Genomic DNA, 16853 nt, shown 5'->3' on the forward strand with positions numbered 1-16853 from the left:
CTCAGGAAACTCAAACAGGGGCTCTGTATCAATCTAAAGGGATGGGATGAGGAGGCAGATGGGAGGTGGATTCAAAAGGGAGGGGATATATGTATCCCTATGGCTGATTCATGTTAAGGTTTCACAGAAAACAACAAAATTCTGTAAAGCAATTATCCTTCAATAAAAAAATAAATAATTTTTTTAAAAAGACATTCTATCTAGGGAAGACTAGTTTTCCTTCCCCAGGGCTTGCTCTGTAGCTGTCCTCTCTCCCATAGCTTATTTCCTTGTGGTTTCCTTTTTTTTTTGTTCTTTTGCTGTCTTAAAAAAAAAAAAAAAAAACCCTGAATACTAGAAGTACTTTGAACAGGATTGTTTAATTAAAAACTAGAAATAGTACCGTTATAACTGGAATGACTCATCTGGGACTTTTTATTTTAAATATATAATAGACAAGAGGAAGGTTCATAAGCTTAGTGTAGACCAAAGTGCAGAACCAACTGCTGCCTTTTTCCCCTGGCAGATCAGACTTAAATTCATTAAAGATGGCACAGAAGACCAGCAGCCTAATACAAAGATGCAGATTTCTTCTCTTAATGATTCTATTTCTGCCACGTGTGATGACAAGTAAGTTAATATTCTTTGGGGCCTCTATTTAAATAAAGAAAATTTCAGATTATAAAATGATCAAGGGAATTGGGAGAAGAGAAAATCCAAACTGGAAAGATTATACAGATGGTATGGTTCAGAGTAGAGAAGTCAGATACAATAGTGAAAAATTAAATGGAAAAATGTTTTTTATGGTTCTAACAGTAGAAGACTGGGTGAAATATTTTCTTCTCTTCAGAGCCACAGCCAGAATTTTCCTACATTTTAATGTATTTCATTATTAATCATATTTGGGCTTCCCGCGTGGCTCAGCTGGCAAGAATCCGCCTGCAAGGTGGGAGACCTGGATTCGATCCCTGGGTTGGGAAGATCCCCTGGAGAAGGGAACAGCTGCCCACTCCAGTATTCTGGTCTGGAGAAACCAATGGACTGTATACTCCATGGGGTCGCAAAGAGTAGGACACGACTGAGTGACTTTCACTTTCTTTCACTAATTTTATTTAAAATAAACCTCTGCTGTTTATTTGAGCATGCCACTTACATGAAAATCTTTTCTGCATTTGTTCCCCACCCCAACCTGAAAGAAACCTTTTCCTTCCTGATTTAAAAAGTAATAAACAGAAATTGTAACATAAGTTAGGAAATATAGAGAAGAATAAAAAAAGTAAAATCCCATCATTAAGAGATAACTACTCAACGTTTTGCTGTGTATTCTTCCAGGTTTTATATATATGAAAGAGAGTGTGTATGTATAAATGGGATAATTCCATACACATCGTTTTCTAACCTGGTGCTTCTCAAACTTCACTGCATATTAGAATCACCTGGAAACTTTTTAAAACCCCAATATCCCAGATTACACTAATATTAATTAATCAGAATGTCTAGGGGTGGGAGCTAGGCAGATGATTCCCATGTGCAGCAACATGTGGTAACTATCATTTCAACCTTTTTTTTTTTTTAATTAATAGTTCATTATCAATCTTTTCCTTGTAAAACCACATAGGTCAATATGGCTATTTTTAATTGTTGCAGAACATTTCATTGTACTGATGTAACAGAATTTATTTAGCCAATTCTCTAATGATGGCCATTTAGATTGTTCACTCTATCTTAATAGTCTCTTCCTGCACTCCCAGGTTCTGTTTTAAGTGTGAATGGTAAAACTGAAAACTATATTCTGGACACTGAGCCTGGCCTCCAAGAGTCTCTGAAATGTGCTGTTCAAAACCACACCCGAGATGAAGAACTTCTCTGGTACCGCAAAGATGGGAGAGTGGATTTGAAGTCTGGAAACAAAATCAACTCCAGCTCTGTCTGTGTCTCAGGCATCAGTGAAAATGACAATGGCATCACCTTTACCTGCAAGTTGCAGAGGAATCAGTCGATGTCCATCTCAGTGGTGCTGAATGTCACTTGTAAGTGAGGGGAAAGAGACGGCTAATCAGTCTGTGTGGTCTGTACTACACTAAGTAGTAGATGAAATTTCCTTCTAAAGAGTATGTGCATGTAGATAAATATATTGGCTGAGCTGGTCTTAGTTGCAGTGCATGCACTCTAGAGTGTGGGCTCAGTAGCTGCCGGAGCATGGGCTTTGTTTCCCCATGGCATGTGAGATCTTAGTTCCCTGATCAGGAATCAAACCCAAGTCCCCTGCTTTGGAAGGTGGATTCTCAACTGCTCAACCACCAGGGAAGACCTTGAGAGTATGCGTATTTTAACATTTGCTTGATACTCCCGAACTGCCCTATTTATGACCCCACAACAGCGTGGGAGGGTCCCTATTCCCCATACTGTCATGAGCCTGAACATCCTCAAAATCTAAGAATCTGCCAGCCTGATTTGAAATTTTACTTCCATATTCTAAATTAAAAAATGAGGGTGTTGACCTTTTCATAAATGCATTAGCTTTTCATGTTTCTTTCCTATGAAATACCTGTTAATGTACTCTACCCATGTTTCTATTTGGTTATTTACCTTTTTCTTATTGATTTGTTAAAGGGCTTTGTATTGGATTGGCCAAAAGTTTCATTTGGGTTTTTTGGTAAGATGTTGGTGAAACATTTTGACCAATCCAATACATTAAGGAAATTAGCCATTTTTATTTTGAATTAATTACAAGTATTTATTCTATTTATTTTGGGCATTTAAAAATACTTTTTTTGCTATATTGAAATTTTAAATGTTTACATATTTAAAATTACCAATATTTTCCTTTGTGGTTTCTAGTGTTTGCATTCTGCTTAGAAAAATATCCGTTGGGGATCTTTTAGCATCACCTTAAACTCTCAAAGATGAAACTCTTTGATGGTTGGGTTACAGGTATTGGTAACCCATTGGTGGAACTATCTGAGGTTGGGGTCCTTTGAATATGTTCATGGAGGTGAGCATTTAGGTGGTTTGGGTGGAAAACTGGATCTATATGAGGCAGGTGTGGCTGGTGTGGTGAGGGGTGATGTGAGTAAGAGTAATAACATGGCATGGTCTGGTAGGAAAAGCTCTGGACTTGGAACCTGGTAATAAAAAATCAAAGCCATCTGATCCCATGAGCTCAGCAAACTTTTCTGTGAAAAATTGATGCCATTGCTCCTGAGGTAAAAGGATGGAGAAAATGACAAGGAATTCAGGTCCAGAATCTGCTGGCATCCTGAAACTTTCAGAATGAATTACTTACATGTTCCTGGGCAAACGAGCTTTTATTTCCTAATATAGGAAATAAACTCTGATTTTTTTTTTCGCCATGTAGGATCTTAGTTTCCTGGCCAGGGATCAAACCTGCTCCCCCTGTATTGGGAGCACAGTCTTAACCACTGGATTACCAGGGAAGTCCCAATAAGTGATTTTTAGTCCCAATTAAAAAGTCCCAGTGTGATTTTTAATAAGCTATCCCTTGGCAACTTTGCTAGAATCCAAGACTATCAGGGTTACCTTGGAGGTTTTGAAATCCTTATAAAATGACAGATGAGGGAACTGAGGCCCAGAATGAGAACCCTAATCTGGAGATCACATCTGGGGCTGAGAACAGAACACAAAATCCCCAGTCTCCTAATCCAGTGCTCTTCCCATTGTACCTTCTAAATAGAGACACAATAGAAGTGCTGATATATGATCCAGTGGCTTAAAGAAATGATTTTCAGTTTTCCAGCCTGATTCTGTATTTAATATTATCTTTATAATAACCTCTTAAATATTATAGTTGCACATATATAAAAAAAATTGGTCAGTGATTCATAGTGACAATAACTGACATAAACTCATCAATCAATAAATCAAAATGAGGTCATAAAGTGGCAAGAATATCATCTACAATCTTGAGGAAATATTATGGATTATTGTTCTAAATGGCAGACTAACTAAATGGAAGCTTCATAATACACTATTTGGTGGAGAATGTTCAGAAGCTTCTTTTATGTGTTATTGCTGAATAAATTGAGACCACCTCTTTTGCAATATCCATCAAAATTTAAAGTGCACCTGCCCTAACTCCCAGCAGATCTGCTTTGAAATGTTAACCCTGGAGAAATACATGCACATATGCACACAAAAAAACATAGGCAAGGATGATTACTGAGGCATTGTTTAGCATTTTAAAAATGAGAATAACCTGATGCCCATCAAAATAAAATGAATAAAGAGTCAGATATTATACTCTAGCACTCTCAAAGCAATGGGCTAGAACTATGTGGTTCAACATGAATATCTCTCAACGTATGCAAGTTATTGAGAGAATGAAGTTTTTTGTGTAAATCCTTCTCACCATCCTAAACCAATACCTTTCCTATGGGTATAACATATGTATTTTTAAAACAATATTTGAAAAAAATCTGCAAGCATTTACATTAAAACTCGTAGCACTGGGTATCTTTGGGGAGTCAGGAAGTGGCCAGGATGGAGTCAAGGAGGACCTTAACTTTATCTGAAATGTACTAATAATTTTAAAAGGGAACATGCATGTAGAGTTGATGTGCTGTAAAATTCATTTTAAATAGTTAAATAAAAAGGAACAACTAATAGGACCTGTCCATAAGTGGAACTGGTATAGTTGGCCATCATGTTCTCTATTCTCACAGCTTCCTACAATCTGAATACCATATAACATCCTTGTTGGACATGGATACAGAATTCAAGCACATTCCAAAGAGCAACAAAATGTCATTCTTCTGAGAGAGTTATTAATAACACAGCCTACTTAGGGTCTAATTATTCAGTGTGCAGATTATACAAGCTCCTTTTTCCCCTCATTCTCTGCCTCTATCTCTTTCCTACTGCCCACTTTTCATGCATTTTTTATTGGAGTATAATTGCTTTACAGTGTTATGTTAGTTTCTGCTGTACAGTGAAGTGAATTAGCTATATGTTTACTTACATCCCCTCCCTGTTGTGTCTCCCTACCAGCCCATCCTCTGCCCCACCCCCAGGTCATCACAGAGCATAGAGTTGAGCTCCCGGTGCCACACAGTAGGTTCCCACCTGTTACCTATTTGACACATGGTAATGTGTATATGTCAATCCTAATCTCCCAGTTCATCCCACCCTCCTCTTCCCATCCTCTGTCCACATGTCCCTTCTCCACATCTTCATCTCTATTCCTGCCCTGAAAAGCTTTTGAACAGCAAAGGAACCCAGAAATGAGGGGGAAAAAAAAGACAGCACTCAAAATGGGAGTAAATGTTTACAAATAAAGCCACTGACGATTAGTCTCCAAAATATACGAACAGCTCATAGAACTCAATATCAACAAAACAAACAGGCCAGTCAAAAAGTGGGGGGAAAACCTAAATAGACATCTCTCTGAAGAAGACATCCAAATGGCCAAGAGGCACATGAAAAAAAGGTGTCCAGCCTCACTAATTACTAGAGAAATGCAAGTCAAAACTACAATGAGGTATCACCTAACACAGGTCAGAATGGCCATCATCAAAATATCCACAATGAATGCTAGAGAGGGTGTGGAGAAAAGGGAACCCGCTTGCAGAGTTGATGGGAATGTAAACTGATACAGTCACTATGGAGAACATATGGAGTTTCCTTAAAAAAACTGAAAATAGAGCTACCATATGACCCAGCAATCCCACCACTTTTCATGCATTTTATTACTCTTCTGTACCTTTGCCAAAAAAACATGCAAGGGGCATGGAGAAGAGGGGAGACTCGGCTTGGCCATTTCTCCCGCTAGGTTTTGAAAAACACTGGTGGGAGTATGGGTTAGAATTATTTGGTGAAGAAAAATGTGTTTGACACATGGGTCTACAGATGTCCTTATCATGAAGGGAATAAGAAGTTGCTTACAGGGAACTCCCTGGTTGGGAAGCTAAGATCCCACATGGCTTGTGGCCAAAAAACCAAAACATAAGACAGAAGCATTATTGTAACTGATTCAATAAAGACTAAAAAAAAAAAAGAAGTCGTTCACACAGAGGGATGAGAGGGGCTCAAGGTCACACTCACCTTTCACGGATGCCAGAGTTGCCACAACTGGAGTGCCTTCTGAGAGAAGGACATTATTTCTGGAAGATCATTGTGGAAATGCAAATATGCATTGGTAAATCTGTGGTCAGGGCAAGTGTGATTACATACAATGCAGAAATAGAGGGTGTGAGGAGCCCTCAAACCACCCCACCTCTACCACCACCACAATAATAATAATAACTAGCATTGCGGTAAATTCTTCACAGGCATTCTGTCCTTTCATCTTCACAGCAACCCGTAAGGTGTTATCCCACTTTTTAGATGAGAAAACTAAGCAGTTACTTTACAGTTAAGTAGCTTTCTCTAGGTCACAGTAAGTAATGTAAGTGGTAGAATTGGGGCTCACTGTAGCGCCTGCTTTCTTAGTATTACACTGTTTTATCCCAAAGTAACACAGATTGGTTTTTAATAGTAGTTCTCAGCAAAGTCTCAAGGCTTTGTAACACATGCTTCCATGTGTTACAAATCATCTACTTGACAGAGATTCATGTTTATATACATTTGTTTTATGGTTTATCTTCCCCACCACATTAAAAGCTCTTTTAAGTTTGAAAATGGATGTATGCAACTTCCCTGGCCATCCAGTGGTAAAGCCTCCGTGCTACCAATACAGAGATGCAGGTTTGATCCCTGGTCGGGGAACTAAGATCCCGTATCCTGTATGGTACGGCCAAAAAAGAAAAAGAGAATGGATGTATGTTATTTACCATTGTATTCCTGGTTCCTAGCCCAGTGCTGGGCATACGGTAGGCGCTCAATAAATGTTTGTAAAATGAATGAGATAGATGGAAGGAAGATCTTCAACAGTGACAATAATGCTTATCTGCTACTTAAACCTAAATGTTTCAATCTTGCAGTTCCTCCTCTCCTAAGTGGAAATGACTTCCAAACAGCTGAGGAAGGCAGTGATGTGAAGTTGGTTTGCAATGTGAAATCCAACCCCCAGGCTCAAATGATGTGGTATAGAGACAGTGGCATCTTGAATTTAGAGACCCATCACCGAATCCAACAGACAAGCGAGTATCTTCAACTGTCGATCACCAAAGTCAAGAAATCTGACAATGGGACTTACAGCTGTATTGCCAGTTCACTGATAGAAACAAAGACCAAGGACTTTCACCTTATTGTCAAAGGTAACTCTCCTGTTTATTTATTTACTGAAATATAGCTTATTTACAATACTATGTTAGTTTCAGGTGTAATGCATAGTGATTTAATATTTTTATAAATGATACTCCCTTTCACATTGTTACACAGAATATTATATATTATATATTCTTTATATATATTATATATATATAATTAAATGTATATTATTTCACAAATATTGCCACGGAACAATGGCTATATTTTCCTGTGTTGGACAATGTGTGTGTGTGCTTCATCCTGTCTGACTCTTATGCGACCTCATGGACTGTAGTACACCAGGCTCCTTTGTCCACAGGATTTCCCTGGCAAGAATACTGAAGTGGGTTGCCATTTCCTCCTGCAGGGGATCTTCCCCACCCAGGGAGTCTCTGGCATCTCCTACATTGGCAGGAGGATTCTTTACCACTGTGCCACCTGGGACGCCCCTGTTGTACAATATACCTTGTTGCTTACACAGTTTGTATCTCATAATCCTATACCTCTATCTTGCTTCTCCATTCTTCCCTCTCCTCACTGGTATCCACTAGCCTGTTTCCTACATCTGTGAGTCTGTTTTTGTTTTGTTTTATACACCCATTTATTTTTATTCCACATATAAGAGGTAGCATACAGTATTTGTCTTTATCTGTCAAATGGACAGAGAGCATGATACTCTCTAGGTCCATCCACAAAGGTAACACTCTTTTTAGGTAATATCTATCATAGAACAAAGGGCTTCCCTGGTGGCTCAGACAGTAAAGAATCTACCTGCATTGCAGGAGATCCAGGTTCAATCACTGGGCTGGAAAGATCCCCTGGAGAAGGGAATGGCTACCCACTCCAGTTTCTTGCCTGAGAATTCCATGGACAGAGGAGCCTGGTACAGTCCATGGGATCGGAGAGGGTTGGACATGACTGAGCTACTAACACTTTCACAGCACAGTACAAAACTCAGATACTTGGTAAATATTTTTTGTGTGTGACAACAAATAATGATGGCCATTATGATTAGTAACTAGAATTTTCTTTGGAGAATTATCTCCACCCCAGGAATTCTAGTCCTTTCTTTTAGGGGAATTATTCCCATTCCAGATAGGATACAGCTTTTTGAGCAAAGGTTCTTTTCTAGAATCAAGTAGTAGAAGATAGATCTGCTTGGTTTTCTGGAGGAGTATTTCCGTGAATTTTCCTGGGCAACAAGCTTTGTAGGAATTGGACTTTTGAGTTAACAACTTAATAAGAAATAGGAGAGAAGTCATCAACACATAGAGAAAAAAAGATACTAACTAGTTAAGAAAATGGATCTGTAAAATCACTCCTAACTCTGAAATGTACCCTATAGGCCAATCAGAAGAGGGAGAGAGGGAGAATGGCAGGAAATGGGTTCTTCCTCTTGGCTTCATGCTTTCTCTACCCAGGTTTATGATCTCTGCGACAACAAGAAACAAATAAAGTGCCAAGTGTCTCGCCGTCCTCATACTTCTCCTTCATACAGAAAGAGAAAGGCAAGATACCTGGTGGAGCAGGTGCATGAAATGCTCATGCACACATTTCCTGGTGTGGGGCCAGGATGCTAGAAGCAGTCAAACAAGTTGAGGCTCCTGTATCTTGAGAGAACATGATTCTCTTTGCCACCTGCCTCCCTGTGCCCCCCTCATTGTCTTTCTTGCCAGGCCTCAGGAAGCCAAATGAACCCCTGTTGGTCATGTAACCATAGGGATTCTTATCGGGCAACCAATAGAGTGGATGGTGAGGAGGAAGGGTTGCCAGTTGAATGCCCATCACTGTGATTACTGGCACGTTCAGTAATTTGTTCTGTGGAACAGTGACAGTATTCCCAATGGCTATTTCCTTTAAAAACCAGACCCACAAACTCTTGATTAAAAAGGAATCGTAATTGCTCCATGTCACATTAAACAGGCAGCTTGTGCAGCAAGCAAGATACCAGCTTGGCAAATTAGTTTTCAGGTGGGCGGTATCCTGTTTTGGGTGGACCGCTTCCAAGCCAACTGGCTTTTCTGATTTCTTGCTGCTTTATGACTTCCCCGGCTGTCGGGTGCCTGAGGAGCAGAAGCGCTCCTCTGCTGGTGCCCAGGCGAAACGCCAGGTTTGCCATGAGCTCTCCTAACTTCACAGTTCAGTGGGGGTAGTTTCTAAATGAGGCCATGCAAAGTGGGAAATGACATCAGGGATCTTTTCTTGAGCACAAGACTTTAGCCACATGTTGAGATTATTTTACCATAATGAATATGGGCGGGCTGGGGAGGGGGAGAATACCAGATCTGGTTATAAATAAGAGAGTGAAGGGAAGAGATGCAGTTACAGTTGCCAGATTCACTTTCGACAGAAACTTGGAATCCAGAGTGAGCCAGTGGGTCAGGCAGTTTGTTTCAGGTTTGTGTATGGAGTGAAATCTGTTATGTGTGGCTTCGTGTTATTCAGCTTGGTAAAAACATTCCGATCAGTGGCTGATTTCTGATTTTTTTCCCCAATTGCCCCGCCTCTGCCTCCCCTTCATTTTGACATCTTTCCTTGGCACTCACTACAAGGACAGGGTGTCCCCCGTAAGAGGTCTTTTAGTGTATCCCAGGGCTGGCTGTTACAGAGTCAGCGCTTTCAAGGAGTCCAGTTGGACAGAGCTTCTCCAGAGGGTTGATGCTACCATACCCTCATAAGGACAACTATTAGCAACAACCAAAAGGGAGCAAGAGCCAAAGATGCTTAATCTACTCTCTAAAATTATCCAGAACCAGAACTAGACACATAATAGGGAAGAAAACGATTAAAAGGTAAGTGGTAGGACTTCCCTGGTGGTCCAGTGGTTAAGACTCCATGCTTCCTCTGCAGGGGGTGTGGGTTGGATACCTGGTTGGGGAACTGAGATCCCATGTGCCTTGTGGTCAAAAAGTAAAATTAAATAAATAAATAAATAAATTGGGCCAAGATATTTTAAAAATACTATTTAAAAATTAATAGTGTGTCATACAATTATGAAGGGATAAACCCTATTTCATAACCTTGAGGTATATAGGGCTTAGACTTTGAAATTAATCTAAAATCTTCTCTTCCCCTTGTCTCTTCCTTTTATCCCTCGTGTATTGTACTATCTCTTGACTCTTTGTCCTTTACAAATACAATCTCAGTCTGTAGTTTTTGTTCCTTTAATGTCTGTCTCTCCTACTAGAACATGAGATCCTCAGAGACTGGATCCTTCCATGCCTGTTCTATTTTTTGCAGGGCTAAGAACAGCACCTAGTGCAGAGTCGTCTTTTAGCAAAAATCTGTTGATGGCACTCACTGCACAAACTCAATTATACAGTAAATAGCACAGTCTTTATTTCCTATAAATTTCAAAAATTTTATCATAGCCACGATTGGAGCCCTTCTCGCTCCTAAGGTGGGCATCAGAATCCAGGAGGTTAGACAGAGTCATTTAAATAGCTTTACTGACTTTAAGCATTCTTGCGTTTGTAAGTTTCATCTCGTATCATATCAACTATATTAAAATGAAGTAATAATTACACTTTTTTTGCTCTAAAAATTTGAAAGGGCATTTAAAACTTGCATACATTTTGAATTTTATTATACATTAGTTATTAATTTGGCTCTTGTGGTTTAAACATTATTATTATTTAACAGTTGGGTTATAGTTGAAGCAAAGTTACATTTTACAAATGCTTAAACATTTATTAAAGTCTTCCCAGGGGGCGTGGTAGTAAAGAATCGACCTGCCAGTGCAGGAGGCTCAAGAGACATGGGTTCAATCCCTGGATGTATTCTTGCCTGGAAAATCCCATGGACAGAGGAGACTGGTGGGTTACAGTCCATGGAATCACGAAGCGTTGAACATGACTGAGTGGCTGAGCAACTGAGCACACACACATAGCACACAGATATTTATTAGTTCTGATTAATTTTGCCACTTTATTTTTATACTTAGGAGCCAATATTTTTTTTTCAGGTCTCAAATATTTCATAAGGTCTTGGAGAGTGTACAAACACAGGCACTGTACCTGTAATACAGAAGAGCTCTGAGTTTACCAGATGTTCAGAAAACAAAATAGGGAATGGGCTTTCACTTGTAGGCAGCTGGTGCCCTAGCTCTAGTTAAAAGTAGACTCTCTGTTCTTCCATATCATGTAATGTGTGTGAGTGTGTGCCTACTTAGTTGTGGCTGACTCTTTGCGACCCCATGGACTGTAGCCCGTCAGGCTCCTCTGTCCATGGGATTCTCCAGGCAAAAATACTGGAGTGGGTGGCCATTTCCTACTCCAGGGGATCTTCCTGATCCAGGGATTGAGCCCACATCTCTTGCATCTCCTGCATTGGCAGATGGATTCTTTACTACTGCACCACCCAGGAAACCCTAGAGAGAGAGGAAAATCTTTGGCAAGATTGGGAAGGCTGATGCTCAGAGTTCTTCCCTAGGGCCACGATGCAGCTCCCCTCTATAATGTCTGGTGTCCTGCTGGGGGCACCATCACAGCACAGCTACAAGAGTCTTGCTGCTCCTGGGACACACAGACCTCTCTCTCCCTAGTCCATCAGATTCCTTACCTTTCCTCTTCTTGCTCTTAAAACCGCCTCTCTCTCTTTCTCCCTTAAGGAATTCTCACAATATCATTCGGGTTTTGCAAGACTGGAAAAAGCATTGATTTCAGCCTACTTCTGCTTTCTGCATGGCAAAAGTTATAGATCATGCACAAAAAGATCTGACTTTGGGGGAGTTACTCATATTAATAATATGAATAATATAGATAATAAATTATATCCTTCCAAAAAGAAATGGATTCAAAACCTGTCTCTGCTAGTTACTAATTCTGTGATCTTGGACTAGCGTTCTAACCTCTCAAAGCCCCTGGTTCCTTGCCTGTAAAAAAAGATTATAATACATTTGGGAATTGTTTGGAAATTTAATTAAGAGGATGCAAAATGTTAAGTGCAAAGCACCGTGGCTGGAACATACTTGGAGTACATAAATTATAAGCATATAAATGTTACTTTCTTATTTCCTGTCTTTGCATTTCCAACAGATAAAGCCTCGACTGTACCAATAGAACCCGTTATTGCTGCATGTGTTGTGGTCTTTCTGACCTTGGTCTTTGGGCTGATTGCCAGAAGAAAAAGAATAATGAAGGTATCTGAGTATTTTAAGCTATGTGTATGTGTGCTAAGTTGCTTCAGTCGTGTCCAACTCTTTGTGACCCCATAAACTGTAGCCCATCAGGCTCCTCCGTCTATGGGATTCTCCAGGCAAGAATATTGGAGTGGGTTGTAATGCTCTCTTCCAGGGGAATCTTCCCATAAGGTCATCTAAATAAAGGCAAAGAACTGGTGATATAACTGACTACAGTGTCAGGAACCATACTTGAACAATCTGGTCTCTCTACCATGAGATCTCAGTTGGAAGTGGCTCAAGGGAATAAAAGCTGTACCTATATTAGGAGTACAACTTTACAAAGGATAGAAGTGCATACGGACCAGACCTGAATGAAAATAGTTGCGGTGTTAAAAGTAGGGTCTGATTTTTCTCTCTTTAAAATTTCTCTTGATTGTTGTTATGGTGCCTTGGTACAAGACATAAATATAGAGGCACATCAGCTCTGGATTCAGAGATCTGTGTGAAAAAGATGGCACTTGCTGCTCACCTCTTGGGCAGAGCCACAGGCCCTGACTGCAGCGCACTGGAGTTTGAATTGCTGAATGGTTAACTTGTTGGTTAGAGTGATGCAGAGTACGTGATGCAGACTGCATAGGTTAAAGCTATGCCTTTGGCTCCACCAGTCAATCCAGTCCCAAAGGAAGGCAAAGGTGGCCGAAAGTCTCTAAAAGGCCAGTGTGGAATTACATTTTCTTAGGTTAAATAAAAATGATAAATGTGATCAAAGAAATAAGACCTAGACCCGTGCAGAGCTGGCTGTTTTCCCAACCTCCTCTGCATTGGTGTCTACTTTTCTAGATAGAAGATTAACAGACGTTTGGGTTTCCCGTCCCTTGAGCCACCTCAAGGCATTCAAAATGTTTATCCATTAGCCTCAGCACAGCAGCAAACTCATTGTCCCTTGTTGTGTTTACTTTCAGCTCTGCAGAAGGGATCAAGACCCCCAGTGCAGAACAGCTTTGTAAGTACTCCGGGTTGGGCTCAATGATTTTCCACAAGCAGATGGATAGCAGTCGGTAGTGTGCATCATAAAACCCATCGCGGGCAAACTCCTCCAGAGACAGGAGGTGCTAGAAGGTGAAGCGGTCCAGAGGAGAACGGAGGGTGGAGGAGAATCTGCCTTCACTCTAGAGGAAGATGGGTGAGGCGAGGTTGGAAGGTTGCTTAGAATGGAGAGCACCTTTGATCTTTTTGTTTGTTTTTCATTTTCCTCTTTTATTATTGGACTATAATTGCTTTACAATGTTGTGTTAGTTTCTGCTGTATAATAAAGTGAACCAGCAATCTGCATACATACATCCCCTTCCTCCTGAGCCTCCCTGCTTTTGGTCTCAAGCCTCCTCTCTCTTCAAGTAATTGCAGGCTAATGCATGTCCAACTGCCTTTTATTGCCATACGGTGTAAGCCTCCTAGAGAGTTTAGCCTGAGGGAAGCCACCGTTGCCTTCTCCTCCACAAGCAGGTCAGAAGCCACATTCCTCATCCAAAATACTGCCTTCTCTTTGGAGCTTCCTTTAGTCTGTTAGCTCCAGCATATCTGAGACAGGCAGTGGATAGAAAGAATGGAGGCATTCTTTCCAAGACTATGAATTTTCAAATTTTTAAAAAATCACTAAGATAATACATTTTCTAGAATTTTAGCAGTAATACTAGATGCCAAAATACAAGGAACTATATCAAAGTTTTGAGCCAAATATAAATTAGAAATCTAGCATTCTATTCATCAAGAGTATGATTTTGTTTTTTTTTTCTTTAGTGCTTATGATCATCCTGATGATTAATTTCTTGATTCATTTCAGATGAGAAAACTGAGATGCCATCTATTACAGCAAGAGTTTTGCATCAGGACCTCCTTGATTTATGTAGTCCCATCTGTATTTATTGCTATTATTAAATTCATTCCTGTCTAATTATCAGAGGTTTTGAAGAAGTGTTTCATTAAGCACTTAGCAGTAATTGTTATGACTAATTTGATATACTTGCAGAACACTTTCAGGAAGAAAGCTGTTAAGATTGAAAAGTAAGATTTTTTTTAAAGTCTTCTCCTTGAAGGATATGTTAATTAATTGAAATTTGTCCTGAAAAATTTGGCAACCATTTGCATTTATTGTGTATTTTTCTAGGTAGGAGATTAACAGACATTTGGGTTTCACGAATCAGTACAGCTACCAAAAAAACACAGGAGCTGGGCACAGCATAGAGGGATCAATTTCTAAAGTTGCCAAGGAAACACATAAGTAATATTAATTATATCTACCTTCACTGTCATTTCAAGAGAGAAGTGTTCTAGGACTAAAAAAGGAATGATATAATCTCAGAATATAAGATATTCCTTTAAATGAAAGAATTCAGTATTATTAAAAAAAAAACTCAACATATGTCCTTGTTTTTCTCATCTTATCGTGGTTGACAGTCACAAACTTTGTGAAATTTATGTGGTGATGAAGATGAAAACAGCAAGGGAAAGGGGCTGGCCAGAATGTTTGCTTCCCTAGTGTCCTTTGCCCCTTTTGCATAGATCCAGCAATATTTTGAATCAGCCTGTACTCTTCTCACATGTTGTTGTTTAGTTGCTAAGTTATGTCTGACTCTTTTGAGACCCTATAGGCTGTAGCCCACCAGGCTCTTCTGTCCATAGGACTTCCCAGGCAAAACTACTGGAATGGGTTGCCATTTCCTTCTCCAGGGGATCTTTCCACCCAAGGATCAAACCTGCTCTCTTGCTTGGCAGGAGGATTCTTTACCACCGAGCCACCTGAAAAGCCCCACTCTTCTCATATACCTCAGTTTAATTTATTTTAAAATTTGTGTCTGCATAGCACATGGGATCTTACCACAGACTGAACCCACACCCCCTGCAATGGAAGCACAGTCTTGACCACTGACCACCAGGGAAGTCCCTATCTCAGTTTAAAATTTCAGCTCTCATCATTTATCGCTGACTTTCCCCACTTCCCTTCTCTCTTCATTTTTTTCCCCTTAAGCATCTCTGCTTCACGTTCCCACACATCTGGGGTGGGTTATGGGGAGAGGTAGGGCTTCCCAGGTAGTGCTAGTGGTAAAGATCCTGCCAGGCAATGCAGGAGACATTAGAGACACGAATTCAATCCCTGAGCCTGGAAGATCCCCTGGAGGAGGGATTGGCTACCCACTCCAGTATTCTGGCCTGGAGAATCCCATGGACCAAGGAACCTGGTGGGCTAGAGTCCATAGAGTTGCAAAGAATAGGAGACGACTGAAGTGACGTAGTGCACACGCACGTGGTGAAAGCCAGCCCTGACCAGAAGCACCCTTGAGGTCTCTGCTGTGTTCTCACTCTTAGAAAAAACTATTTTGTCTAACGTTGCAGTAGCTAAATGTGCCACAGTGAAAGAGAGGGAGCTTCTGTCAGACGGTGACATAGAAGTAAAGAGAAGAAATGAGCAGAATGTATGAAATCTTCACAGTCTTGTTTCTAAGAAGAATAGATACATCCTCCTGTTAGGCTCCTCTTTGCTTCCTTGGAAATGTCAGCATGAGATGGGGAGAGAGACAGACACTGTTAAAGACTGTGGTACACAGATTTCTCTTGGAGGGCCCAGTAGGTTTTGTGGGGAGGCCTTCATTCAGGATTTCTCAAACTAGAATTTGGAAGCCCTGTGCAAATGTTGTAAGGATAAGTTAGGAGCATTGTGAAAAGTTGCAAGATTAGAGACTGGGCCTTTGGAAAATGAGGAAGTTGGATTAAGAGGAGAATTGAAATTAATTTTCATTTGAGCTTGAAAATTCTGCAATCCTCAAAAGATACATAGTTTAGTTAAATGTTTAAGGGAGTTAGCAAGTAAGACTGAGAATGTAATAGCTTTGCCCCGCCTAATAGATTTATGAATCAGCTTTGTACTAGGACATATAACAATCCTTGAGAATTACAGGTCATCAAGAAAGAGTTTCTTCACCCTTATTAAATACAGTGACCTTGTACATTAGCACGGACAGGGAACCTTAACTAGTTTTAACAGAGCAGAGCAATATTACAAATGGCCATTGCTTCTCACTTTGCCTTACAGTTTGGAGAAACACAGAGGTTGTATTAAAACTATGTGTATTATTTACAATTAAAATTTAGCCTAGAGCCTGTCTTAGAAAGACATGAATTTCTAAGACTCAGCAGAAACCCCATAAGTAAATCAATTTTAAAAAATAATTTAAAAATTTTAAAAAGGAAAAAAGTCCCATAAGTTTTCCCCAATGTTTTCTCTACCTACTATGAGATTCCTGAAATTCCAATTCCTCATCTGATTTTAATCCTTTGGACTACAAGCACCAGCAGAGAAGTGACAGAAAAATCCAGTCATTCTCTTCTGAACTTTTTTATTAATAAGGACACCTTTCATAATTATTTGTTTTTTTGGCCTCATGTTTTGAAAGAACTGACCTATCAAACAAATTTTATTTATTAAATAATAGTCACCCATTTCCCCAATTTAAAAACCATTTATCAATGATATCTACTTGTCAGTCCAAGC

General features: G+C 39.9%; 1 protein-coding gene across 1 annotated transcript; it reads left to right on the top strand.

Moving 5' to 3' along the window:
- Positions 1 to 436: 436 nt before the first annotated feature.
- TMIGD1 (transmembrane and immunoglobulin domain containing 1) lies at positions 437 to 14731 on the top strand. The gene is made up of 6 exons (XM_065910686.1): positions 437 to 609; positions 1731 to 2009; positions 6918 to 7193; positions 12222 to 12325; positions 13270 to 13310; positions 14148 to 14731. The coding sequence occupies exons 1-6, from the start codon at positions 528 to 530 to the stop codon at positions 14149 to 14151; spliced, it is 786 nt and encodes a 261-aa protein (XP_065766758.1). The 5' UTR covers positions 437 to 527; the 3' UTR covers positions 14152 to 14731.
- The last annotated feature ends 2122 nt before the right edge of the window (positions 14732 to 16853 follow it).

This window comes from Muntiacus reevesi, chromosome 18 (genome assembly GCF_963930625.1).
Source record: "Muntiacus reevesi chromosome 18, mMunRee1.1, whole genome shotgun sequence".
NCBI classification, from domain to species: Eukaryota; Metazoa; Chordata; class Mammalia; order Artiodactyla; family Cervidae; genus Muntiacus; species Muntiacus reevesi.

Coding starts and splice junctions, on each gene's coding strand:
- TMIGD1 (XM_065910686.1), top strand. CDS start 528: ATGGCACAGAAGACCAGCAGCCTAATACAAAGATGCAGATTTCTTCTC. Junction 2,010..6,917: donor AGTGGTGCTGAATGTCACTT/GTAAGTGAGGGG, acceptor TCAATCTTGCAG/TTCCTCCTCTCCTAAGTGGA. Junction 7,194..12,221: donor CTTTCACCTTATTGTCAAAG/GTAACTCTCCTG, acceptor CATTTCCAACAG/ATAAAGCCTCGACTGTACCA.